General features: G+C 37.0%; 2 protein-coding genes across 2 annotated transcripts in view; both read left to right on the top strand.

The window, feature by feature from the left end:
- LOC105226444 (transmembrane 9 superfamily member 2) overlaps nt 1–6,192 on the top strand; it is a 147,660-nt gene extending 141,468 nt beyond the window's left edge. The window contains exon 5 of the mRNA XM_049462539.1: nt 5,577–6,192. Coding sequence (XP_049318496.1) covers nt 5,577–6,080 — 504 coding nt within the window. The 3' untranslated portion in view covers nt 6,081–6,192. The remainder of the gene's footprint in view (nt 1–5,576) is intronic.
- Nucleotides 1–27,099, top strand: part of LOC125775363 (uncharacterized) — a 727,609-nt gene that overhangs the window by 637,061 nt on the left and 63,449 nt on the right. The gene's annotated exons all lie outside the window — the stretch shown is intronic.

Raw genomic sequence — 27,099 nt, 5'->3', positions numbered from 1 at the left:
TTATCTCCGAGCACCTGGACAGTCAAGACAAACATTTTCGGCCGACGTATTTCTGTAAGTGATGCAAACCGAAAATTGCAGCGTTCATTAGAGCAGAGGTACGCGATAAAATTCTGTGTGAAACTCGGTAAATCTGTAACAGACACGTTTGATATGATCAATGATGTTGCTTTAGCAAGAAATAGTGTGTTTCGGTGACATCAGGCCCTTTTTGGAGGGCCGTGAAGAGGTCGCTGATCAAGACCGGAAAAATAAGCAAATACAAAGTGAAAACGATGCTCATTGTCTTTTTTGACATCAAAGGCATCGTCCACCATGAATTTGTTCCTCCTGAACAAACTGTCAGCGCCAAATTTACGTGGAAGTCCTCAAGAGACTCAAACAAAGGATCAATCGGGTCCGACAAGACATCGCAGCCGATTGGAAATTGCGCCACGACAACGCCTCGGTTCACACCACCTTTCTTGTGAACAGCTACCTAACCGAGGCCGGCATGCCAACTTGCTTGGAAATCGCGCTGGCAACTCTGCATCGACGCAGAAGGAACCTATTTTGAAATTTTTTAAAGAATTGTAACGATTAGTTCAATAATTTTTTTTTTTAAATCGACTCAGTCCTATTACTTTCCGGACAAACCATGTACCATCTCCTTTAAGTGAAACTTGCCGCTTCACTGATGCTTTAGGAATGTCTTTTTCGGTTACCCAACTGCCATTTCCTTTGCTCATTGCTCGACTGTGTAAGGTTTTTAAGATAAAAAAGAAATTTGTTTGCGACTTTATTTCTTAAATATGAATTCAGTAATTTTATTCGGACTTTTTTTTTACATTATAGGACATACTTTTGACAATTTAGGGTAATATTTTCATGCAGAAATAGTGAAACATAAGCCGGTAACAGAGCTTTTCCCGGAACGTCTTGAAAAAAAAAAACACTGCGGTGTTCACCATAACTAGGCTGAAAATTATTCGAAAATAGAAAACCAAGAAGAACTATTCAAATTATAACCAAATCTTCCCCCTCGTTCTCTGATATATATAATATTTTTCATTTTAACACTAAAAAATTCGCCATTTTGTGGGTGGAAAACACCGTTAATGTAAAAAACACATTTGAAAAACTATGGAGGAACGTATTTTATACGCCAAAAATGTGTATAAAGTTTGAAATGAGTCGGTTAAGTAGTTTTGAAAGGACTGTGAACACGGTCTTTGAACTTTTAAAAAAATGTGACGAAAAAAAAATTCCCTATATTGTTAAAAGGTCCGAATAAAATTACTTTACCCATATTTAAGAAATAAATTCGCAGAAAGAGTAATTTTTTTTACCATGAAAACCGTACCCCTCCTTAATAAGAAAAAAGATGATTTACGAAAATCTTGATTTTGATCAATCTTTTCAATAGCAGCTAGTTGCTATAGTGTTCCGATCTGAAAATTTTGTCAAGAGATTTTTAGATTCGGGCATACGCACAGTGGGCGATTGGGCCTCGCTAGCGGAATTTAATTCAAATTTTGAAATTTGAAAAAGCGTTAATTTTTTTCACAAATCGATAACAGATGCTTTGATTAGATTTTTGGCGGTTTTTTATAAGCTCTACGATCAGCTGATCATCAGCTGTGAGCTGTCAAACACAAAATATGTTTTAGCAAGTGGTTTACAATATTTTTTCTTTGTTGTGCGCATTGATTTCGAGCTCCTTGGAAATTTACAATTTTTACTTGTTTTATTAAAAGTGTGGCTTTTTATTAACTTCAAGGTATATATTACACAAAAAATCAGTGTTTGTGATCTGTCTGTAAATGTGTTGTTCATTAAACGTAGTGGTAATTAAGTGTATTAACAACTAGCCCGCACTAGCGTGCACCTGTCGTTCGTGGAGTAGAAGTTACAACATTCGCACGGATTAGGTCTAACTCTTTTTTTAGCTGGAAGTATGAGTCATTGTGCGTCCAAAATGTGTAATATGAACTGCTATTACCTGCTAACCTTTAAATCATGGCACTTTTTAGGAACAATGTCGGTAGCAAAACGGGTACTTTTTTTAGTATGGCATGAAGAAGCGATCCCAACCAAGAAGTTTCTCACCATGGAAAACTTTGTATTTGGTACTGTTCTCAAAAACCTTAAATATACTCGGGAGGAGCAGTACGAGATTGGTAAAAAGCTGCGAAATTTTACTAGTAAGCTTGTGGAAAAGTGGAAAAACTGTAAAACCAGGAATGGCTAGATACGCCGTTAGTATGGATTGAAAGATCATCTTCCGAAATTATTGGACGTCCACAAAAAGATATTTCGGAGTGTTGCAAAAAAACGCAAGTTAAGAAATTGTCAGGCCTTACTGAAGATGTGCCATTAGAAGCATTGTTGGTAGCTGCAAGCTGTAGCTTGTATAAAGGTGGAAAACGTACTTCACAGGTGGTGTCAATGCTAAACGCCGACGAAGAGTTTAGCGGTAAGATTTTGAAAACTATGAGTACCCCTCAGCGTCTACCGGCAAAACTTTCTGATGAAAAAGCACTGGCGCTATTTGTAGATGTTGGACATACCAAGTACACATGGAATATGTCAAAGAGAGCCGCTAAAGGGCAAAACACCGATAAATATCCATGCTACGACAAACTGCGTTGTGCGAAAAAAAATGCTATCCTAGTGTCATCACGGTCACTGATCATTTCGCTGAAGTACCATTACAAAGCTTAGTAGACCATACGATTGCTAGGATTATTGAAGCACACCCAGAAAGTTTTCAAAACCATATTGAAAATAGCAATAACTCCCAATTAACTGCTACCTACAATTGGGGTTGTGATGGCAACAGCGGCCATTCTACTTACAGGCAAATATTTAATGACTTCGATGGAGAGATGATAGATCAATATTTATTTTCAATTTGTATGGTACCATTGATAGTGCAGAAAGGATCGACAGTTTTATGGAAAAAACAATCGGTCTTCTTCTACCCGATATTGTCGACCCATTAGATTGCTTTGCGAGAAAGAATCGGCATAAAGATGTCATAAATGCTTTATTAGTTTCGTCTGACCCCTTGATATCTTCATTGTCAAATGGGTCTTCAATTTCGACTGCAAAAAATATTATTATGGACGATGATGTAAAGAGCTTGCTTTAATGAAGCATCTAGATATGTATGCCTGATTCTGATTCCGAAGATTCCGAAGATAATTTCTATTTATAAAATTTGTTTATTGAAGGTAAAAAAAAATTTTGAAATTAAAAAAAAATAAAAAAAATTTAAAACAAATTTAAAAATTAAAAAAATAAATTTAAACAAAATTTTTTTTTTCTTAAAAAATTCTATGACTTTTTTCTAAACTGTGAAAAAAAAACCGTCTGAAGATATCTTTTTTCGTTTAGAAGTTATTAATTAAATGCCGCTAACGAGGCCCAATCGCCCACTGTGATACGCCAAATAAAAATGTCTTTTCAGTTGTGAATGACAGTTTTCAAGGCAGCTACAGTCTAGAGTGGTTCTATTCTATAGTACATTAGGAACAATATGTTTGGAGATAGTAGCCTTTCATTTGACGATAATATGTATAAAATTTTGTGAAGATAAGAGTTTGGATAATAGCTAGTAAAAGTAGTTTCACTTGAAAAATATGTTCAAATTTTTGAAAATAAAAAGAACTTTATTTTGATCGAGGAATTTGTTTATGATATAGTAGTCCGATATTAGCGGAAAACTGAGGGACTAGTTCGCATATATATAAATGGACATTGCTAAATCCTCTGTTACGCTGTATATAGTACGTACTTATATACTTAAAAAGGTGTGCGGCATTTCTTTCTTGCTGTTACACACTTTGTAGCAAACTTACACCACTTTTCAGCGCAATTTACAAATTCAACACCTTGATAATTTGTCAAGATTGTCAATTTATCAAAATTATAACAGGATTCTTCGACGTAACTAAAAATCTCTTTTCTTGATCAATTGTCAATATGTCAAATTCTCTTGACAGTAGTTTTTAGAACAATTGGTTGGAATGGAAGATTTTTTTGTTTATTTTTGGCGAAGTGAAAATTACAAAAATAGGTGTCGCACGCATTACCTAAGAAATTTAGGATATACTAATGATCCATTTTCGTGGAGTGATAATACGTGTATGCAAAATTTTGATTTGACGCCTTAAATTTTTTCGAAAGTCTCATTGATGAACTGGCCTCACATGACAACCATGACAAACAAAAAAACATCACTGACTTTAAGGAGGTCGTATAAATTTTAAGCGAAAAAAATTGATTTTCGTCATTCCCCATGGCAATATTTACAAATTTGTGGTTTTCTTCTCGTGAACTTCCCGAGGAAAAAATCTCCCGTATTCGAAAAATCCTATTACATAACTAAATACAGTTGACGTTTTTGGTTAAGACAAATATGGTTTTAAAAAAGAAAACAAGGATATAGTGCATGTATTTGGAATGATTAATTCATTCTTCCTAAAGCAAGGGCAATCGGAATCAATTTCAAAATGAAAAAAGGTAACTATCAATTTCCAAGTTTCTACCCAATATGAGGCCATTCAATTTTAATCAAAAAGTATATATAAAATATATTAATAAAACAAAAAATAATTAAAAGTTTACGATTCAATGCCTCTAAATGAAAACAAAACCATATTTGACAGCATATCGAAATTCGAACATTTCACACGAAATTCTTGATGCGAATTTTCCGTTACAAATCGAAAGGACAATAAACTGCAATTAACCAGACAGCAAAATTCGTAGATAGCAGAATGTTCGAGTGACGAAAGTTTTGTTAATGATCTATTAAATAAGGGCGAATATTCAGTGGTCACAGTTTTGGTGTTGACGTGTAAAGAGTAATTGGGATATAAATAGATGTTCTAAGCTCGGATAATAGGTAATAAAGTGTTAAAATGTTGGAAAAAGAAATAAAGATAAATATATAGTATTTCACAATCCAATGATCAAACTTAAGGGTAGTCAGTTGGTGAGCGGTTTTTGAGTTACAGTTGTCAAAACATAGTTTTGAGAAAAATGCGTTTAAAGTTTCACAATAGCGTTTTGAAGTGCCCGAGCTCTCTTTTTTGTCGAATAACTCAAAAACTAATTTTCGGATCAACGAGAAATTTTTAGATAATATTTTTAAGATATTACACTTAACGAAAATGCCAAAAAAAAAATAGTTTTTTGAAACCCCTAACCCCTTAAGAGGTATTAATAAGCTAGGCGATTTATAAAGAAATCCGTTACACTACAAAATTTTTATATAAATATCAAAAAATACGGGCTTTATTTTGAAAAATTTGCTATTTAGTTACTATTATTTTTTTAACTAACCTCGTTATTATTGATATTTTTAATGAGCTCAATTTCAAAATTTGAAGACATATATTTCTTTAGAAGCTAACTTTGAAAAACGGAAAAATTAAATTTTTTTTGGCTCAGTCTGTGTGTATCAAAAAACCTAGGTCCAATACCCAGTGTTGTAAAGCGTAATAGTTTTTATATGGAATTAATAACACTGAACTAATACAAAATCTTTTTAAATTTAAATTGAAGTTAATATTTTTTTATTCTTTTAGGCTTTGGAGCATCCGGTTCGAACAAATCAGATTCCACGTCAGATTCCAGATCAATCGATTTACACACAACCAATTCCGGGAATTATCATGGGAGGAGTTTTACCCTTTGGATGTATATTTATACAGTTATTTTTCATCCTTAGCTCAATTTGGTCCAGTCAAATGTATTATATGTTCGGTTTCTTATTTCTTGTTTTCCTAATATTGGTTATAACATGTTCAGAAACTACAGTTTTACTATGTTATTTTCATCTTTGTGCAGAGGATTATCACTGGTGGTGGCGATCTTTTTTAACGTCTGGATTTACTGCCGCCTATCTTTTCTTTTACTGTTGTCATTACTTTTTAACTAAACTGTCTATTAAAGATGGTGCGTCAATGTTCTTGTACTTTGGTTATACTTGTATTATGGTGTTCCTTTTCTTCTTACTTACTGGAACGATAGGTTTTATGGCGTGTTTTTTTTTTATTCGCAAGATTTATAGCGTTGTAAAAGTTGATTAATTTTGCCTCACTTTTATGTCAGATAAAAAATGATAAACAAGAATTTTAGGAATTATAATTTTTAATTTAAATATGTATTGTATATGGTAAATAAATTAATTTGTAATCAAGACATCTAATAAATTTTAATGACTTGACATAGCAAATAAAAAGTGGAATAAAAACATGAACACAATTATGGTAACAGTCGATAGTTGTCCGTTTGGTGCAATGACAAAATGAGACGAACTGTAACTCTACAAAGTAATTTTTACCGTTATTTTTTTTTAATGTGTAAAGTTTTTTTTAGGGTCTAGTAAAAAGAGATTGCGTAAAATTTTTGAACAATCTGGTTGACTTTAAAGCTATTCCCAATTAATAAATTTCTTTTTTTTATATACTATAACACGTTTGCGAGAGTAAAATGCAGAATTTTCAAATGCGCAGTTCTTATCATTTTCATGCAAGGGTATAACACAATATAAAACACATGAGTTATCATATTTGCCGATATATAACACAGTAGCTGCGAGAGCGAGGGCACTTTATTCTAATGAAAAAATCAATGAAATTGTGGAAAAAGTGTACAAGTTTTCCCAAAAAATTTCTGGTTTAGCGCTTAATATGTAGATATACAAGGTGCGTTCCAAAGTAAACCGGACTTAAAAACAACAGAACAAATGTTTTTTTTCGGCAAAATCAAATTATTTTATTCAAAATAGTCGCCTGCTTCAATACAGCTTTTTGCACGGTCCAAAAGCATGTCGAATGAGTGTTTTAGCTCGTTGGCCAGTATGGCCGCCAGTATGCCGGTGCAAGCCTTTTGAATGGCATCTACGTCTGCATAACACTTTCCTTTCATGGGCAAATGCATTTTTCCGAAAAGGAAGAAGTCGTACAGTGCCATATCAGGTGAATACGGGGAGAGGTAATGGGTAAAATGTGATTTTTTTGTCAAATAATCGGTCACAAGCGTCAATCGATGAAATGGTTTCTGAGCAATTTTTGGTCAATCTATGGAACAAAGTGTGCACACACTTTTCGTAAACCCAAATGTTCGGTCAAAATGTGATAAATCGATATTTTAAAGATGTTCAATTCCATTTCCATGAATTTCAATGATGATTTCACGCACAGCTTCGAAGGAATTTCCGGTGATCACAGATTTTGACTGGCCCGCATTTTGATCGTCATTTATGTCCTCACGACCAATTTGAAAACGTTGAAACCACTCGTGCACTCTGCTACGGGATAGGCAATCATCGTCATAAACTAGTTTCATCAATTGAAACGTTTCGGTAAAAGTTTTACCAATTTTAAAACAATATTTAATGTGTGTTCTTTGTTTGAAGCACATTTTCGCACCGATAACACAAACATACTGACACTTAAAACGCAATAGCTTCTCCTCCAATCGATGAAATGTCAGGTGGTCGAAGATGCGAATTAATTAATATGGCAACACAATGACACATTCAAAGTCTTAAAGCTTATTTACAAAAGCGCAACGTAAATTTTTACAATGGTACTATATTTGTCGAAATCAGTTAGTCGGTTCCCGAGATATGGGACTACAACAAAATGTTGGCAGTGCCACACTCATCGTCTAATTTTCAAACCGGCTTCCATAAAGCTTTCTCATACCATCCTGGTGATCTCTGGCGTATTTAGTTATTAATTTATCGTGCTTTTAGTAGAAATGAGCGGGATTATCCGCCGATTTCATTCACTTTTGGTCGATAGAAGTTCTTATAAGATTTATATTCAGCAAATTTGGTTGTTGCAGCTTAAGTGGTTTAAGAGCTATGTACATTATTAGACGGCGGGGCCACGCCCACTTTTTCAAAAAGGTTGTGCCCACAGGTGCCCTTAGCTACTGCCATTCCTTGTGCTTACAGCTTCATATCTTGATTGAGCGCTTAGTTATGGAACTTTATGTATTTTCGGTTAGTGGCGATTTGTGCTCGGACAGACAAACCGACAGTCAACCGAAATTCAACTTTTCTCTTCGTCCAGATCGCTTATATACATATATATAACCCATCTATCTCGCTTAGTTTTAGGTGATACGTACAACCGTTAGGTGAGCAAAACTATAATACTATGTAGTAACTGGTTACAAGAGTATAAAAAGTACCAGCTGATAATGTGGGGTCTCAAAAGATTGTGACGTGTCCATACAAATAATTTTAATCCTCCCAACAATCTGAAACTACCACATTTATAACTGTTGGGTGTTTTTTTTTTTAATAATAAAAACTTAAATTAGTTCTGGACCTAGACAAGTCTATAAAGAAGACTCTCTACCATCGCATAGGTGGTTTTATTCAATTAATGAGCTCTTTTTCTTACAAAGTACGTTAACCCACATCAGAGTAGACCGTCTTAATTAATCAATTAACTAATATGGCAACACAATGACACATTCAAAGCCTTAAAGCTTATTCACAAAAGCGTACCGTAAATTTTTTCAATTGTGAACAAATGTGCAGGGGGGCGAACATTTAGTTAGAGCCCGCCTAAAAGTATGCAATCCGCTAAAATAAAAGCTAAATACTACATTTTAAGTATTATAACAAAAACTCAAACCATTAACCAACCTTTTAGCCCATTGCGTCAAATCGACTCCCCTTAAACGTACCTAGTGCAAGCACAATTCTCACCCAAAACTAATTTGCATACACAATTATGTTACAGATTTTCATGCCTAATTATTTAGCAAAGCTAAAGGTAGGCTATAAGCTATTTTAAAAATTTTTTTATGGAGGGATGATAAATACTGTACTAGAGGTTTACGTCGAGTGCTTTCGCTTCGGCGGCGGCGTAAAGCACTAACAGAACCAGCGGCGAGGCGGCGGCGAGCCGGCTTTCTTTGCAACAAATTTATGAAATAAATACAATAGATATAATACAAACAAAATAAATACTACAACAAATTGGAGAAAAATTTTTTATTGAAAAAAGAGAGTGTGCTTATGACCGCACGACTGAAGTAAAACTTCTTTTTCTCTATCTATATGTATATATATGAATGTGTGTGTGCAATATATACATGTATGCACATATCTTCTTTCTTCTTTACTGGCGTAGGCACCGCTTACGCGATTATAGCCGAGTCAACAACAGCGCGCCAATCGTTTCTTCTCTTCGCTACGTGGCGCCAATTGGATATTCCAAGCGAGGCCAGGTCCTTCTCCACTTGGTCCTTCCACCGGAGTGGAGGTCTTCCTCTTCCTCTGCTTCCCGCGGCGGGTACTGCGTCGAATACTTTCAGAGCTGGAGTGTTTTCATCCATCCGGACAACATGACCTAGCCAGCGTAGCCGCTGTCTCTTAATTCGCTGAACTATGTCAATGTCGTCGTATATCTCGTACAGCTCATCGTTCCATCGAATGCGATATTCGCCGTGGCCAACGCGCAAAGGACCATAAATCTTTCGCAGAACTTTTCTCTCGAAAACTCGCAACGTCGACTCATCGGTTGTTGTCATCGTCCAAGCCTCTGCACCATATAGCAGTATGGGAATTATGAGCGACTTATTGAGTTTGGTTTTTGTTTGTCGAGAGAGGACTTTGCTTTTCAATTGCCTACTCAGTCCGAAGTAGCACCTGTTGGCAAAAGTTACTCTGCGTTGGATTTATAGGCTGACAGTGTTGGGGGTGTTTACGCTAGTTCCAAGATAGACGAAATTATCTTCTAAATAACTGTGTCCTTAAGAATGTGTGTATTTCAATATCAGATTCAGATGGCGCTTGCAGTCTGTCGCGTTCTATGTGTTCAGCACATCAATCTGTCGAAGCATTGACGCGACGAGACGCGAAAGAAACTAACAAACGATCGCCGATTGTTACCGCTTCCCTTGCCGCTGTAACAGCTTCGCCGTCCAACGTGCGTAAATATGTATTCATATGTATGAACTTGCATAAGGAGCATGCATGCATGTGTTTATGTCTTCATATTCATATTCATGCATACATATATTTATGTCTCTTCATATTCTTGCGTATGTGAGACAGAGAACATAATGTATTTAGTACACGTTTTCGGTGTCAAAATGAAACAAAATATAAACTAGCAAAACGAAATTCTTCGTTGGGAGTCTCTTCATATTCTCTTCTTCGACATATATATGCCTCTGTCTCTTCATATTCTCGGTTAGAATATGTGAGAGAATTGTAAACAATGTTAAAATTGCGAGGCGAATTCCGACCTTACATACAATGTTAACAAATTTTATGTTCTCTGTCTATACTTTTAAGTTCTCTGGTTCTTGCAAATTTGTTTACATGCACACATAATTACACTCAAAAATCTTGAGAACGCCTCCAAAAGGCAAAACTGAAGAACCCACCGCTGCTGGATCAGCAAAAATATGTGAAAATGCCGACCAAGCAGGCAAAGGTGGCAAATCTGAGCAGCTTCAAAATAGTGAAGATCCCAATATTTTCTGCGAACTGGGTAAGAAAATTAAAGAGCTCGAAAGCATGATGTCTGGTCAGAGACATATTAACCAAGCTATGCGTGATCTGGTAAGCTGTATCACAAGTTTGTATGACAAGGCAGAAAAGCAAAAGAATCCGTCGAAAAGAGTTATGGTCGTAAAGGCGTCGCAGGTATCCCCTGTCCAAAGTGATAAAAATGCCCCAAAGAGACCTCGCGAGATATTGGGATATTTGCCACCAACAAAGAAGCCGAAAAACATGAGTTATAAAGTGCAAGCAGCATATAGCGAGGCCACTGAATGCATGCAGAAAGACAGTTTGGGAGTCAAGCCCGCAGGCGAAAAATGGGTAGACGTTGTCAGAAAGAAGAAACCGATTGAAAAGAGAATCAGATCGAAACCAGACGCTATTATCTTAACAAAAAAAGATGGAGCATCGTATGCAGATATACTGAAAAAAATAAAATGTGACAGCGGCCTCGAAGAACTGGGTTCAAACGTGAGGTATATTAGAAAAACTCTCAAAGGAGACCTACTAATCGAATTAACAAGTCAAACAGAAAAGAGAGCCGATACGTTCGAAAGCGCCCTAGACGGAGTTATTGGTGATATGGCCGTAATACAGCCAAAAACTCATAATATTACCATTATGTGCAAAGGCTTGGATGAGATAACCACCCCTGAAGAAATCTGCGAGGCATTACAAAAGGAGTGTGGGATCCAAAACCTGGGGAAGCAAAATATAAAAAATTTGCGGAAAACTCGAAGTGGCACTCAAATTTCGCTTATATGCCTACGGGCTGAGGATGCCAAAACTTTGCTTAAGTGCGGTAAAGTAAAGATCGGTTGGTCTATTTGTCGTCTCCGTGAATTTTCACCTATTACTCGTTGTTTTAGGTGCTTCCAACTAGGACATATCGCACACAAATGTAGGAGCCCCATTGATAGGTCATCCCTTTGTACTCGTTGTGGAACCGCAGGTCACATGGCAAAGACATGTACGAATTCCCCGAGTTGTATGCTCTGCAAAGGGGAACACTCTGTTCTGAGTAAGGCCTGTCCTAAATACGCAGATATGTTGAAGTCAACGGAAAAATGAAGATACTGCAACTCAATCTCAATCATTGCGCTGCAGCACAAGACCTTCTAAAACAGATGGTGCTAGAAGAAAACATAGATGTCGCCATATGAAGCGAACAATATTCTCACCGTTCGGAAAGCACTTGGTGTAAAGATATAAGTGGCAAAACAGCAATATGGGCCTGCAAAGGACAAGCCTTCACATCTCGCTCCAAAGAAACCCATAATGGCTTTACATGGGCGAATATACAAGGAATATTTTTTGTAAGCTGCTATGCTCGACCTAGCGCAACAATTAGCGAATTTGAAGATTTTCTCCTGAAGTTGTCTCTAGAAATCAGAAGCAAATCGCCAATAATAATACCGGGAGATTTCAACGCATGGTCCACTGCTTGGGGTAGTAGAATTACAAACCATCGTAGTCGCCTCATTTTAGAGTTCTTGAGTCAAACAAACCTTATGATTATAAACAGTGGGACACAAAATACCTTTCAAAAGGGAAGTAAAGGATCAATAATAGACCTAATGTTTGCTAACGTTGCGCTTAGCAGGCATATAAAGTGGAAGGTGTCAGACATGTATACAAATAGCGACCACATGGCTATAATTGCCGAAGTTTCGCTCTCCCAGGAAACGGAACTCTGTCGTAGAAATACTTGTCGAAAACGAAGCTGGCGGCAAAAAGAATTGGATATTGGCGTTTTTGAGAGTGTTTGGAGTGAGGCAAAGGCATCAGGCGAAGATGCGGCCCACTTAGTATCCGCTGTGCAGAAGGAGCTAGTTGCAGCATGCGATGCAACTATGCGCAGGACGAGGTGCAATATAAATAGGAAGCCGGTATACTGGTGGAACGACGAAATCGCCAAGCTGAGGAAGCTCTGTCACTCAGCTAGACGCCGCCACCAGCTTAACCAGGGAGGTGATAACGAACTCAGCCTCACAGAATCATTTAAAGCGCCCGGAATAGATGGTATACCAAATAGAGCCCTCAAGGAAGCCATAACTCTAAGACCCAACTTATTTGTTAACATGTACAATGCGTGTATATTAGAAGAGCTGTTCCCTGATCCGTGGAAGATACAGCGTCTGGTTCTACTCCCAAAGCCAAAAAAGCCACCAGAAGAACCTTCATCTTATCGACCTCTTTGCATGCTCGACACAATTGGAAAAGTGTACGAAAGCATTGTAAGAAACCGCTTGGAGTTAGCAATCCAAAAAGCCGGCGGATTATCAGAGAGACAATACGGCTTTATTAAAAAGAGGTCCACTATTGACGCACTAAGAGAAATAGTTGATACTGCAAAATGTGCAATAAGCGGAAAAAGATAGAAAGGTGGTAGGAAAAAATACTTCGCGCTAATAACCCTGGATGTGAAGAATGCGTTCAACTCCGCAAAGTGGGCAAATATAAGAAAAGCTCTACACGATATACATGCTCCTCAGTATCTAATAAATATTATAATGAGTTATTTTCAAAATAGGAGATTGCTATACGAGACGGACGAGGGAACTCAGAGCTACCCTATCTCCAGTGGAGTACCGCAAGGCTCGGCTTTAGGCCCGCTGCTATGGAACCTGATGTACGACGGGGTGTTAAGAATACCGCAATCAAAAAATGTGAAAACAGTCGCTTATGCGGATGACCTCATAGTGGTAGCTGTAGCTAAACATCTGGATGACCTCCGGATCAAATGCAATGACAGCATAAATGGTCTGCGCCGATGGTGTACTACTATGAGTCTAGAGCTGGCTGAGCAGAAAACAGAAGTCCTGCTCATAAGCTCAAGGAAAATTGAGGAGAAAATATCGCTGACCATCGGAGAATGTGAGATTACTTCACAGCCGCAGTTGAAGTATCTTGGGGTAATAGTGGACTCAAGACTCAAGTTCAAAGAACACTTGAAAAATGCGACAAGTAAAGCAAATAGAATATATAATGCGTTGTCTAGAATGATGGCAAATAAAGGCTGTGTGCGTTCCAGTCGACGATGTTTAATAGCTAAGGCAATAAGTTCAGTGATCCTGTATGCGGCTCCAATATGGATACAGGCACTAGAAACAAAATCATATGCTAGACCAATTAACACTGTGCATAGGCTTTCAGCAATACGAGTGATAAGTGCTTTCCGAACCATTTCAAATGACGCTGCTGAGGTATTAGCCACTATGGCACCGATTGACATCCAGGGTGACGAATTCGCGCGAATATATAACTTAGGAGAGACGTCTACCACAGCAAAAAGAGAAGAGAGAATAAAAAGCATTGCAATGTGGCAGCAGCGGTGGCAAACTTCATGCAAAGGACGGTGGACCTACCGACTAATTTCGGACATACACTCGTGGATAGGTAGGAAACATGGAGACCTGGATTTCCACCTTACCCAAATACTCAGTGGGCATGGTTGCTTCAGAAGCTATCTCTTCAAATATCGTCATGACTTTAGTCAATACTATCCGACGTGTACAGAGTGTATAGAAGACTCTGAACACGTGTTCTTTTATTGCCCACGGTTTTCAAGTATAAAGGAAATGTTGAAAACCACCCTGGGAGGTAGTATCACGGTGGAAAATTTGACTGCACATATGTGTGAGTCCTCTGTAAAGTGGAAAGCTGTCAGTAGAGCGGCAAATCTAATTATGACAAAGTTGAGACATTTAGAACAGATTAGGCGTCAGTCAGTCCGTGCATTAGAGGAGACTTAAACGTCTTCTTCTCTCCCATGAAGTAATACTTTGTCTAGTGGTCCCGTGGGAGAGAATATCCTGAGGCTAAAGCTTACAATATCGTTGCGAATCATTACAGTTAGAAAACTTTTGTTTGTATTCGCTGTGCCCAGCACTGCCATCAAACCCCCATTTTCCAATTAATGTTAATGTGTTCTCCGTTCCTTCAAGACAATTTTCAATTACAGTTCTTTGGAGCTGTAAAATACTAGAAGCGGTGTTGTCTGGTAAACTTTGCAGCTCGACTTCTGCATATGTTTCAGCTACTGTTATGTCATTTGGATATCTTGATGTTTTAAAGTTGAGAATTTTTTCGTCGCTTGGCAATATATTGCAAGACACTTCACTATTCACAAATTCACGAATGAGCAAGTATTGGTGTTTCGTTATTCCAGTGTCCATTAAAAGCGATAAAACCTTTTCAATATTTGCTTCGGTTGACTTCAGGATCGGTGGAAAATCGGATGAGCGCAAAACAGAAGCTGCAGACTCATCTTGTTTTTCTATCAGCGCTATCCGACGACGTTTCGTTCTTTTTGAGGACTCAGCAAAATCAATTTTGGGACGTCCGCGTGCAGCACTTGAAAAACTTTGTTCAGGAACACAAACAGGCTCAATTATAATTGTTTCGACAGTGTTCAACCAAGGGGATTGATATCGAACAATTGAAATCTTACAACGATTGTCCAATAAGAAATAATTTTTTTGCAAATGTAACCAATACAAATGTTAAGTTTCCTCATCTCTACTGCGTAGCCTTTGTTTTTAATGCTTTGTTCTACCAAACCAATGACACTTCGAGTTCTTTTCGCATTCGCGCCCTCTTCTGTGCACCAAAGATCAAGAATGTGCATGCGCGAAAATACGCAGTTACAAGAAGCGCCTATAAAAAAAGATAGCATAAAAATTAGAAAAAAAAAAAAATATGCAACATTGCACACAAACACAAAGGACGAATACAAAAGAAACATCGCAAAAACAAAGGAAGAGCAGCAGATAGCGTCGCAAATTTGAGCAACAGTAAGACGACAGCTTAAGTTTATTCACGAATATTCACATATGGGCAAATATCGGCAGTTACACCTAACATTCGTATTACCTTAAAACATTGACAAATCACTGATAACACTCATAAAGGGGGGGATCGTGGGGTAACATAACTAAATGTCTATTTAAACATGAAAATTACGTTAAAAAAATACACAAAAAAGGATAATCAATCAAAAATACACAACAAATAATAAATCAATAAAATTAATTTCATAAGATGAATTTATTAAAGTAAATACCTGCAACAATAAAATTCATTTTAAATAATCAAATTCGGACCTCTCTAGCAAACGTTTGACCACTTTGAAATTCAATTTTGTTTTCACGAAAAACTAACTTAGCGCAGTTTCGCTGCAAAATTGAACAGTCGATCACGCTTTGCATTCTATTTTTAGAATGTCCCGTTAGATTAGCAGTAAAAACCGGTTTGCCATGAAGAAGCTTGGACATTTTAGAGACGATTTGGTAACTTTTCGCAAATTTTTGTTGTTACGAATTTTTTGAATTTTGTCCTATGGACGCAACCACTGTGCATTGTGAGGACTCAGCTGAGATCTTTTATTTGTTATGGTGAGACCAGCAATAGAGAACACACGCTTACTTGGTGTGCTGGTTGCAAGAATGCATAAAACTTTCACTGCTAATGTAGATAATAAGGGCATTGCCGTTGCCTTTTCCTTCCAAAAAGTTAAAACATCTTCACATGATGATATACTTAATAACAAATGACATTCCGCTTCTAAACTCATATTTTTCGAACTTGTAGAGTGCTTTTGGGCAAGTTTTAATATTTTACTGGCAGATGGAGATTGATTATTATTCTGGTCGTCGATTATTTGTTCAGTATCACCAACTAGGTCTTTGCACATTTTTATTAAAAACTCCACTTTTGTAAAACATTTTTGCGAACAATATTTCAAAACACAATCCAATGCGCTGAATCGCGGATCCAGTAAAGCGGCACAAACTAATATGTCAGTAACAGGAAATCTATAGTCGAATTTGCTTTTTATATTAAATTTCAATTGCTCAATTAGAATTAAGTTCATGTTTTTTCTGTCAGATCACTATCATCATGCTTTAAAATTGACATAATCTCAGTTCTAATTATCAATGCCAGAGATATTGACGGATATAAATCGCCCGAAAGGATGCTCACAGCTTCTTTGAATTTTTGTAAAAAATCTTTTAAGTAATATAAAAGCTGTGCCTCCTTTTCGAGTAATATTAAATCATTTTTCTTGTTTGCTGAGAGTAATTTATTTATTGTCGTCCTTTGACAACAACACTGTCTAGCATGGCTAAAACTCTATGCCACCTAATAATTATGAATTAAATAATAAAATTAAAACAAAAAGTTTTTGAAAAATGTACTTAAAACAAAATATGTAGTGAACATGGTCAATGAAAAACTTTTTTATATTTCAAATTTACCTAGTTTGAACCGAGTTTTTAAGCGTGGCGTTTCGTTTGTCTACCAAACTACCTCGTAAGTCCTCCAGATAATTTATATTTATGTAAGATTCTAAAGGAACATCATCTAGCGGACCAAATTCGTCATCGTAATTTACCCATGCGCCATCTTCGGATGCAAGGAGTTCTTCCAAATTATCTATCTTTGATAAAACTTCATTTGTAGGTCATCAGCATGACATCTTAAAACATGATTCTTGAAACGTAAGGCACTTACAATGCTTTTGCATTTTACAATTAAATTTTTTAATTCCGGGACGGAATTGTAGCAATCTACATTCAGTAAGTTATGTAGGCCATGTCCAAGGCAGAAATGGTTGTTAATACACCCTGAATATGTCTCAAACGTTCGACGAGTCACTCGCGGACGATGCGTCGATCGTTGAGAATATGAAACAGGAAAAGGAAGTGTATTAATAAATGAAACCACAAAGTGTGTGTCTAATATAATAAATTAAAATGTTGGTTCTTTATTAGATCGTGATTACCAAAAATTACCTGGTTTGTGCTTGTGGTGATGCTGGTTGTGGTGGCCGGTGGACGACGTTTTGCCTCGATTCGCTCTCTAGAAAAAGTACTTCAGGTTCACTAGCAGAATCGCTTGCTAAGTGGGAGTTTTCAACGAAACCATTGCCAGTTGAGTGAAAGCTATTAACAGTTGAGTGAAAACTGTTAACAGCTAACTGGCAATGGTTTGTTATATACTCACTAGGGGTGGTAAAAAGAAATTAGGCGCTGGCCTAAACATACCGGCCCCCTTGCGGTGAGCAACAAAAAAAAAAAATTACATGTCCATCGACCACCATAACGATGTACAAATTTATGGCACAATATGAGTACAGCTAAATAGAAAATATAGTTTAAGTTCATTCATTTGTTATTATAATTATATTTTTTAAAATAACAATCCAAAAACAATACTTATTCTAAATAAGAATGCAAAAAAAAAAAACAATACTTAGATAGCTTAATTTAGTACCGGGCCGTATCCGAAAGCACCCAGCCGAATATGGAGCCCTGAGCGAGGAGCTGCCCAAACGTTTGTGGCATGACCTGTTGGGTCATGATGCGGGAGTATACATCCGCGCCGAGCACCAAGCGTATCGGCGACGACTTGTAGAAATTTGGATCCGCCAGCTTGATGTGGGTGGCCTTGACTAAATGTAGGCGTCCCCTTGCCTCGCTCTTTACCACCGCCGTCGGTAAAATGGCTGTCGTTGGCAGCAAAGCAGGAGTCAAAATACTGGCTCGACCCGTCAGCCCGGCTCTAAAGGAGCTAGCCCGGTGAAGCTGGAGAGACCTGGTCTCCAATCTGGCCGGGTTGTGTGCTTGGCGACGGTGCAGACGGCGTTTGTGCGAGCGACGTTCGTGTTGCAGAAGGGGGCGGAAAGTCCGGGTTTCCGTTTCCCCCGGCTGTGATGGGCGGAAAGGCCGTGTTTCCGCTCCGGTTTCCAATAGTTCTCCCTCCTCCGGTTCTGGTTGGAGAGGCCTAGTCTCCGTTCCAGGGTCTGACGCATAGATGGAGAGAGCATCATCGGAACTCATTTGTTCGCTCCATGAAGGGTTTTGAGGCACTGTGGGGCGGCGACGGGTATTTTCCCCGATGTGGAGCATTGTGTGGTGCTTTTCGTTGCAGCGCCGGCACCGTGCGTCGCTGGGGCAATTCGCTGACCTGTGGTTGACCGCAAGAAAATTTACACAATATTTGCCTATGAATGCTTCCCGTAGGCGCTCCTCCGGTGTCTTGGCCCGGAAGGACGAGCAGAGCCGCAATGGATGCTTTCCCTTGCACGGCGTGCAAGAAAGCGGGTACCGGTTTGAGTGTGGCGCCGCGGTTTTCTTCAAGGTACTGTAGCGAGTCATCTTCCTGAAATTAATCTGTTGACGATTTTGTGTTGTTTGGTTTTGAATATCATCTAAAACTGATTGGGTGTCGAGAAAAAGTGCATAAATTATATTATATATATTGCATAGTGTGGAGGCGGCCTTATGTGGTGTGAACTGCCTTACATTACCATAGTGTGTAGGCGGCCTTATGTGGTGTGAACTGCCTTACCTTACAATAGTGTTGCAAATAATAATTAAATAAAAAACATTTTGCCTTTAGCATCAAATTTATGTTATCGTTATTGTTTTATTTGTCGTATGTTTTCGACAAAGTGACCTGCCACCAAAGAAAATGTTAAATACAATTTGGTTTAATAATTATTTTCAATTCTTACTTGTCAATAAAGTACCTCTTGCTCAGTAAGTTCAAGGGCAATGCATACATGTACTGCTGTAAAAGGAGACTTTCGGTTTGCAATTGCGTTATTTGCTAGCTAAACATATTTTTCAAATATGGTGTTTGCAATTAAAATTGAATTTAAAATTCATAAGCATGAGTTATGCCTCATAGTTTGGAAAAAAAAAGTTTTAGATTCACTCTTGTAAAATTTTTAAGGCGAATTAAAAAACTGGCGGCTTGGCATCACCTTATGTCATGAATGAAATTTTTAAGGCGAATTAAAAACTGACGGCATGGCATCACCTTATGTCATGAATGACATTTTAAATTATTGGTAGTGTTGGGAACTATCGAGTGATTTCAACTATCGATTGTTAATGACTGAATGATTTTGACTATGGAATGAATTTTTTCGTTCATTCATTCATTCATTTATTTAATCAAATTCAATAACTAAGCAAAGGCGTACTCTTCAAACAACAAAAAAGTACTGGAATTTTATTCATTTTTAATTAAACCAATACAAAGGTTTAATTTAATTCAATATTTTAATAAAACATAAAAATAGTAAAACACAGAAAAGATATTCAATATCATATAAAATAAATATAAATATAAATATCAGAAGAACGCAAAAAAATGTTAATTATATATTAAAATTGCTATTTAAAAATATTATTTGATCTAGCTTTTCACCTTTAAGTTTATTTCTTCTATCATTTATTATTTGCCCAGCTTTAGAAAAAACCCTTTCGGAAGGAACTGAAGTAGCAGGTATACATAAATATTTTTTGGAAAGCTCGTAGAGTTCTGGAAACGTTGCCTTTTTGCTGTCCCAATAGTTTAAAGGGTTTTGATGTCTCTCAACGAAATCTTGTCTAAGATATTGTTCCAAAGAAATACATATGTGCATTAACACTAGGGGCGTTGTAACAAATAGTTTTTGCTTCCGCTACTTTTTGGTCAAGTACAGTCCAAAGAGATAATTTACTTGGCAGGGTGCAATAGCGCCTTGTGAAATAAGGCCTTTAAGGCCTTTAAGGCCTCAATAGTGAAATAAGGCCTTTATTTCAAAAAAGGCTTTATTACACTTCGAAAGAGAAATAAAGCCTTAAAGGCCTTATTGCACTTTCATTTTTTTTTTAATGAAACAATAATATTCTAACTCTTTTTGTATTTTATTGAATAGTTACACACAAATTTCACGTTAACCAAAGTTAATAAATAGAACATTAATAATTCAGAAAAAGAATTTCATATTAACAAAAAGTAATAGAACATTAATAATTCAACAAAAAATTTTCATATTAAGAAAAATTAATGGAATATTAATAATTCAAAAAGAGAACCCCAATAAACGAAAGAAAATTAGACAAAAATGTTTTTGGCTTCTTGAACAATGGTCCGACAGACTGGACATAAAGTTGACACAGAATTCCTTTTTTTCCGCGTCCAATTTTTCATAACAATCACTGCAAATCTTAAAATGACTACATGGCAATAACAATATATTTCTTTGTTTTTCATAACAAATAATACATGTCAAAGTATTTTTAATGGTGCAAGGCAGGACAGATGGTAAGGTATCAATTATTGGATCAACCTCATCATTCTCAACACTATCTATACTTATGTATACTATCTTGTTCCAGAATCGCGTTCAAAGACACCTTATTATATAAGTTATAACTTAACTGGCTAAGATTGAAATTGCCCTTGTCGCTACACACGACACAACTTTTAATACAATTTTGAGGCCAACTTCACTTTGAATATTCGGCAGCCGAAATAAAATGGCGAAATCGTTTGCTACAGAAATTGGTTCATGTATGCCTTGGTTTAAAATCTTGAAAATGGTCCGGTGGATGGCCGTGGGCGCGGGACTAATACTTTCGTACTCAACTTGGGTTAGGTAGGAACGGATAGGAAAGTGTGGATATGGAAATTGGGATACGTTTAATATGTATAGGAATGGATAGGAAAGTGTGGATATGAAAATTGGGATACGTTTAATATGTATAGGAATGGATAGGAAAGTGTGGATATGGAAAATGGGATACGTTTAATATGTATAGGAATGGATAGGTAAGTGTGGATATGGAAATTGGGATACGTTTAATATGTATAGAAATGGATAGGAAAGTGTGGATATGGAAATTGGGATACGTTTAATAAGTATAGGAATGGATAGGAAAGTGTGGATATGGAAATTGAGATATGTTTAATATGTATGTTTATTATTCTATTATTATAGTGTGTTTACAATGTGTTTATTTGGGTACGGAATGTAACTCGGGCGGCGGCGCGGATGTGCGCGGACGCACGAACCGGAGGACGCGGATGGGAGCGGGGACGGACGCACAGCTGGAAATCAAATCTTCGTGATAACCCCAATCATATCGGTAGTTGGTTGTCATTTATGTTTAATAAAAAAAAATAAGGCTTTATTGCACAATTGGGTAAATTTTTGTAAAGGCTTTATTTCGCTTTCGAAGTGTAATAAAGCCTTTTTTGAAATAAAGGCCTTATTTCACTTTCAATGCGCTATTGCACCCCGCCAATTTACTTTTATCAGCGGGTAATTCTATTACTGGCGCTGTAGCAGTCCTTTGGTTCCGCTGTATGAATGCTGATACCTCTTCTCCCAACCATTTTTGAGCATTACTAGAGTTACTTTCATTTCCAAAGGCAATCTTTTTAAGCCGTGGGTCTAAGAAGGTCGATTTGGCACACATCTTGTCAGACTCTAGTTGGCCAAGTCGTCTCGAAATTACTTCCAACAAACTACTTTTCAAGCATTCTCCCTCCGTAGTTTTCATTTGCTGTGATCTTATTGCATATTGCAGTCCCCTGACTATAGGCACCACTAGTGACATCGTTGGGTAGTTTTGTGCTGAAAGTTCTGTTGTCATATGCTCTATCGGCTTCAATACAGTGATGGAATCAAGTAACCTTTCCCATTCTGATGCATTCAGAAAGTTCGGTGCACTTGGTAAGGAAGTTAGTACAGCAGAGAGCGGTTCTTTTATCAAGCATATATGTTCCATCATTATAAGGCCAGAGTTCCATCTAGTAGCAACATTCAGTAAGTTATGTAGGCCATGTCCAAGGCAGAAATGGTTGTTAATACACCCTGAATATGTCTCGAACGTTCGACGAGTCACTCGCGGACGATGCGTCGATCGTTGAGAATATGAAACAGGAAAAGGAAGTGTATTAATAAATGAAACCACAAAGTGTGTGTCTAATATAATAAATTAAAATGTTGGTTCTTTATTAGATCGTGATTACCAAAAATTACCTGGTTTGTGCTTGTGGTGATGCTGGTTGTGGTGGCCGGTGGACGACGTCTTGCCTCGATTCGCTCTCTAGAAAAAGTACTTCAGGCTCACTAGCAGAATCGCTTGCTAAGTGGGAGTTTTCAACGAAACCATTGCCAGTTGAGTGAAAGCTATTAACAGTTGAGTGAAAACTATTAACAGCTAACTGGCAATGGTTTGTTATATATTCACTAAGGGTGGTAAAAAGAAATTAGGCGCTGGCCTAAACACACCTTAAACCAATGGCTTTTTTAATGTTACTTCCTTGATCAGTAACTATGAAATTAAATCCCAATTGTAGCTTAAACATAATCGAATGTTAATGCGAAATGTTTTTGTCGGGATATTTTACTAGCAACAACCTTAAGAAGGGTCTCATATACATCATCCAATGCTGTTGTTGATAGTGTTTTGTAGTGTGGAATATCATCATCAGCAACTACAACTTTGTATTTTTTAAGGAAGTCTTTCATTCCATTATGAGAAATTACATGGAAAGGAAGCAAATCTCTTGCCATCCACAACGCTAAGTCTCTTCCCAACACCCATTTTTTATCTACTATAGACTTTTCCTGCCCACTTTTATGGAAAAAACTGGGGTCGAATCGTTATATCCGTGAACGTATCACTCGTCACGTAAAAGTCTGTATTTCGTATTATGACATACGTGATAGTAACGCTTCTATCGTAATCTGGCATGATGACACACGTGAACGAGTATATAATCGTATCCGTTCGTTCGAATAGTCGTTCGAACGCAAACTACCAATCGTAATATACAAATTTTTGGAAATGTGAGCAACATTTTTTTAAATTTTAAGTTTTTTATAATTTTTAGGAAAGAACATAAACAAGAAACCAATGAATGGAATATCTCATTAAAAATTAAAAAAAAAAAAATTATTTATGTGATCAAATTATTTACAAGGATAAGGATATATGTATACATTTTTGAATTAAAATTATTTATTTGGTCGATCGCGGTGAAGCGGTTCGCTACCCCCTTGTCTATTTCTTGTGTGTGATAAGAATCGCAATTTTTGACGGTCGTAACTAATTGTAAATTTTATTAATGAGGATTCATAATTTTGTTTTTATACCTACGCTATTGCCACGATCTCCTAGCAACCTCCGCACTATTTTTTTATGCCCATTACTTTCACTAGAGCTCAAATAAAAAAACAAACATGAATTCATTTTCATATTTAATTAGCTTTTGTTAGTTTATTGACAATTTCGCAACCGGTTTGACAATCCAACATCTATTGTGACCTAAAAATACGATCCAAAACAATGTGGAATTTAACAACTATTGTGAATTGAAAATACATTACGATCCGTTTGCTATCGTATGTCATAATGCCAATTACCGCATACGATTGACGTATCACGTAATTTTCTTTCGTATGGTAAAAAACCTTTACCTCGTCAACAATGTTTTTATTATCTACCATCAAAACTTCAATAGTTCCATACTTTACTCTTACAATTTCCACTCAACCGCTGAAGTTTTATTGAATAATCTTTCACTGACTTATCCATCTGTTAATTGTAAGAAATTATTAATTTTTTGCTAATACACTTCATTAACAAACTTACCTTGAATGCTACTATGCAACAGTGACGAGCGACATTAATTAATGCAATATAAGTACATACATACTTACATATGTATCGCTTGCTAAGCAACTAAGCTTTCTTAGGTTTTATTTTACTACAACCGAATGATCAACTGAAAATATGAAAAATACATGTGCACCAAATCCAAAATCAGCTGACAAATCTGTAGATGGGACAATGGTAATTTTTAATCGACTATTTAGCGATTTCATTTCAAACGATATTCATAATTCGCTTTTTATCATGGAAATAATTTAAGATTGTACCAAACGTTATGGTACGCCGAACGGCGTGGCTCGGCGGCGTAAATGTCTATACTGTACTTTCTATAAATAGTGATCTGTCAGAATTATATGTTGGAGAAAAAATTTGTTGCTGTGGCTGATTGAGTGAGAGAGCTTTTGTGCTTTTAATGAAAACTTTTATATTCAGTCAAAACTAATCTTAAATTATTAAAATCGTTTAGCTTCCAGAAAAAATTTGCGCTTATTTCTTCAGCTTTAACAAAAATATATAATCACACCTATTCTGCATTTCTACTCGAATCGAAAATTTCTCCGATTGTCAACTGTGGTATTCTGCGTTTCGATTCAACTTCGAAAATTCCAATTCTATGTATTCTGCATTGCGATCGTAATTACGTTTTTGTACGTTGAAGTTTTGTTGGCGGAAAGCCGTTATATATTCATTTTCGTACACTTGGATAAAATAATTTCCTCAAATATGTAAGTAAAACTTTATGATTATAGTTGTAAAAGACATAATGGTGGTGTCCTTGGTTATTTGTGCTTAAATGATATTTTTTAATATGTTTGCAGGTCAAAAGTAACAACGGCAGAGCAATACGAAAAATTGTGTGATATGATGGCCACGAAAAGAGATATTGCGCAGGGCTTCCAAAAGCGACCGAAGGAAGAAGTACAGGAGTTTTGGGAGGAGGCTGCAAGGAATTTAAATGCACTTGGCCCACCAACAAAAGATTCCAATACATGGAGAAAGGTAAGGTATTACCTACAATTAATTTTAAAAAATTAAGTTAAATCTAACGTTTTCGTGCAGGTCTGGATTGACTGGAAATGCTACATGAAGCGAAAATTATCCCATAACAAAAAAGAAAGGACGAGCACCGGTGGAGGTCCTTGCCGTTTACAACGCATAAGCCCACTTAAAGAAAAGGTGATAGCTTTGACGGGTTTGGAAACATGCACAAGTGGAATAAGTGGGGCCCGCGATTATGGCGATAGGGTGGAGGTAAAAGATGCTGCCGAAACCACTAAAATGGACATTTCCGCTCGTTCGGATGATATCCCTTCAACCAGTAGAGCTAGCAGCCAAAATAGAGAGGCGAGAGCAGACAAGGAGAGCACTTCTTCATTACTTAAGCAACAGATACAAAATCAAAAAAATTTTATTTATATTTTTATTTTATTATTAAAAAAAAAAATACAATTCGGCACTCATCTCAAAAGGCTTGCACATATCTCGCAATCTTCTCCTTTCAATTCTGGCCATGGCATTATCGGATGCATTGCTCTCCTCCTCAAGTAATATCGCTGCCGCTACTGTTTCCAAGTTAGTGTTAAAAAAAAAATCGCGATATAATTTCCAACAATAATTTTTTGGAGAGAAGATAAATACTGTACTTTCTAGGAGTAGGAGATCTGACAGAATCACATATTAAGTAGAAAAATGTCAAATGCATGAATAAATCTGTGTCTGAGCTTTTGTGCTTTCAAATAAAGCTTTTTTATTCAGCATGAATAGTCTCAATTTGTACTTATTAATTGAGAACAATTAATTTTCAGCTCAAAATTTTTTACTTGGGATCACACAAATATAAATTATAGGTCTATGACTTTTTTTTGGAAATTTAAGGCTTTTTTGTACAAAACGGTTACAAAAATGTTATTCAAAATATTGGCAGTCGCTAGCTACTACTTTTGACCATCTTTCTGGCAGCATGCGTATTCCGTGACGAAAGAACTCCTCATCTTTCGAGTCGATCCATTTTTTGATTTCTTCATAAGAGCTGAAGTGCTCGTTAGCTAGACCGTGTGCCATCGATCGGAACAAGTGGTAGTCAGATGGAGCAACGTCTGGAGAATACGGCGGGTGGGGTAAGATCTCCCATTTCAGCGTCTCCAAATATTTTTTGACCACCTTTGCGACGTGAGGCCGGGCATTGTCATGCTGGAGAATGACTTTATCGTGTCTTTCCTCGTACTGTGGCTGTTTTTCTTTTAGTGCTCGGCTCAAGCGCATCAATTGCGTTCGGTATCGATCTCCTGTGATAGTTTCGCTTGTCTTTAGCAGCTCATAATATATCACCCCCAGCTGGTCCCACCAAATGCAGAGCATGACCTTGGCGCCGTGAATGTTCGGTTTTGCCGTCGACGCGGAGGCATGTCCAGGCTTTCCCCTTGACTTTCTTTGCTTAAGGTTATCTTAGTGGACCCATTTGATGTAAAAATCCCTTTCGGTTGTGCCTTTGAAGCAGCTGTTCACATGCAAAGAAGCACCGTTCCACATCTCTTAGTTTCAAGTCGTAAGGAACCCAGTTTCCTTGTTTTTGAATCATCCCCATGGCTTTGAGGCGTTTTGATACGACTTGCTGTGTCACTTGCAACGATTCGGCCAATTCCTCTTGGGTTTGAAACGCATCTTGGTCGAGTAATGCTTCCAATTCAGCATCTTCGAAAATCTTCTCCCTTTCACCACCATGCCGGCTTCATAATCACCATTCGCGCCATGCTCTTTCACTTAGGATAACCTCACCGTACGTATCCGAAAGCATTCGATGAGCCTCAGCCGCACATTTCTTGGAATTAAAAAAGAAAAGCAAAATTTCCCGCAAATTTCGAGAATTCGGCTCAAAAAGTGACATTTTCAGTTGAGAATAAGTTTGGGATTCAAACAGATCTCTACAAATATTTTGTAATAAAATTAATAATTCTTCGCTAAAATAAAAGCTAAATACTACATTTTGAGCATTATAACAAAAACTCAAACCACTAACCAACCGTTTAGCCTTTTACGTCAAAAAACATGCAACAATTCCACTCCCCATAAACTAGTGATGAGCGATATTTCACTACCGGTGATTTT

The sequence above is a fragment of the Bactrocera dorsalis genome, chromosome 1 (assembly GCF_023373825.1).
Source record: "Bactrocera dorsalis isolate Fly_Bdor chromosome 1, ASM2337382v1, whole genome shotgun sequence".
NCBI lineage: Eukaryota > Metazoa > Arthropoda > Insecta > Diptera > Tephritidae > Bactrocera > Bactrocera dorsalis.
The sequence above is the reverse complement of the archived record's forward strand: the minus strand, read 5'-3'. Positions and strand labels throughout refer to the sequence as shown.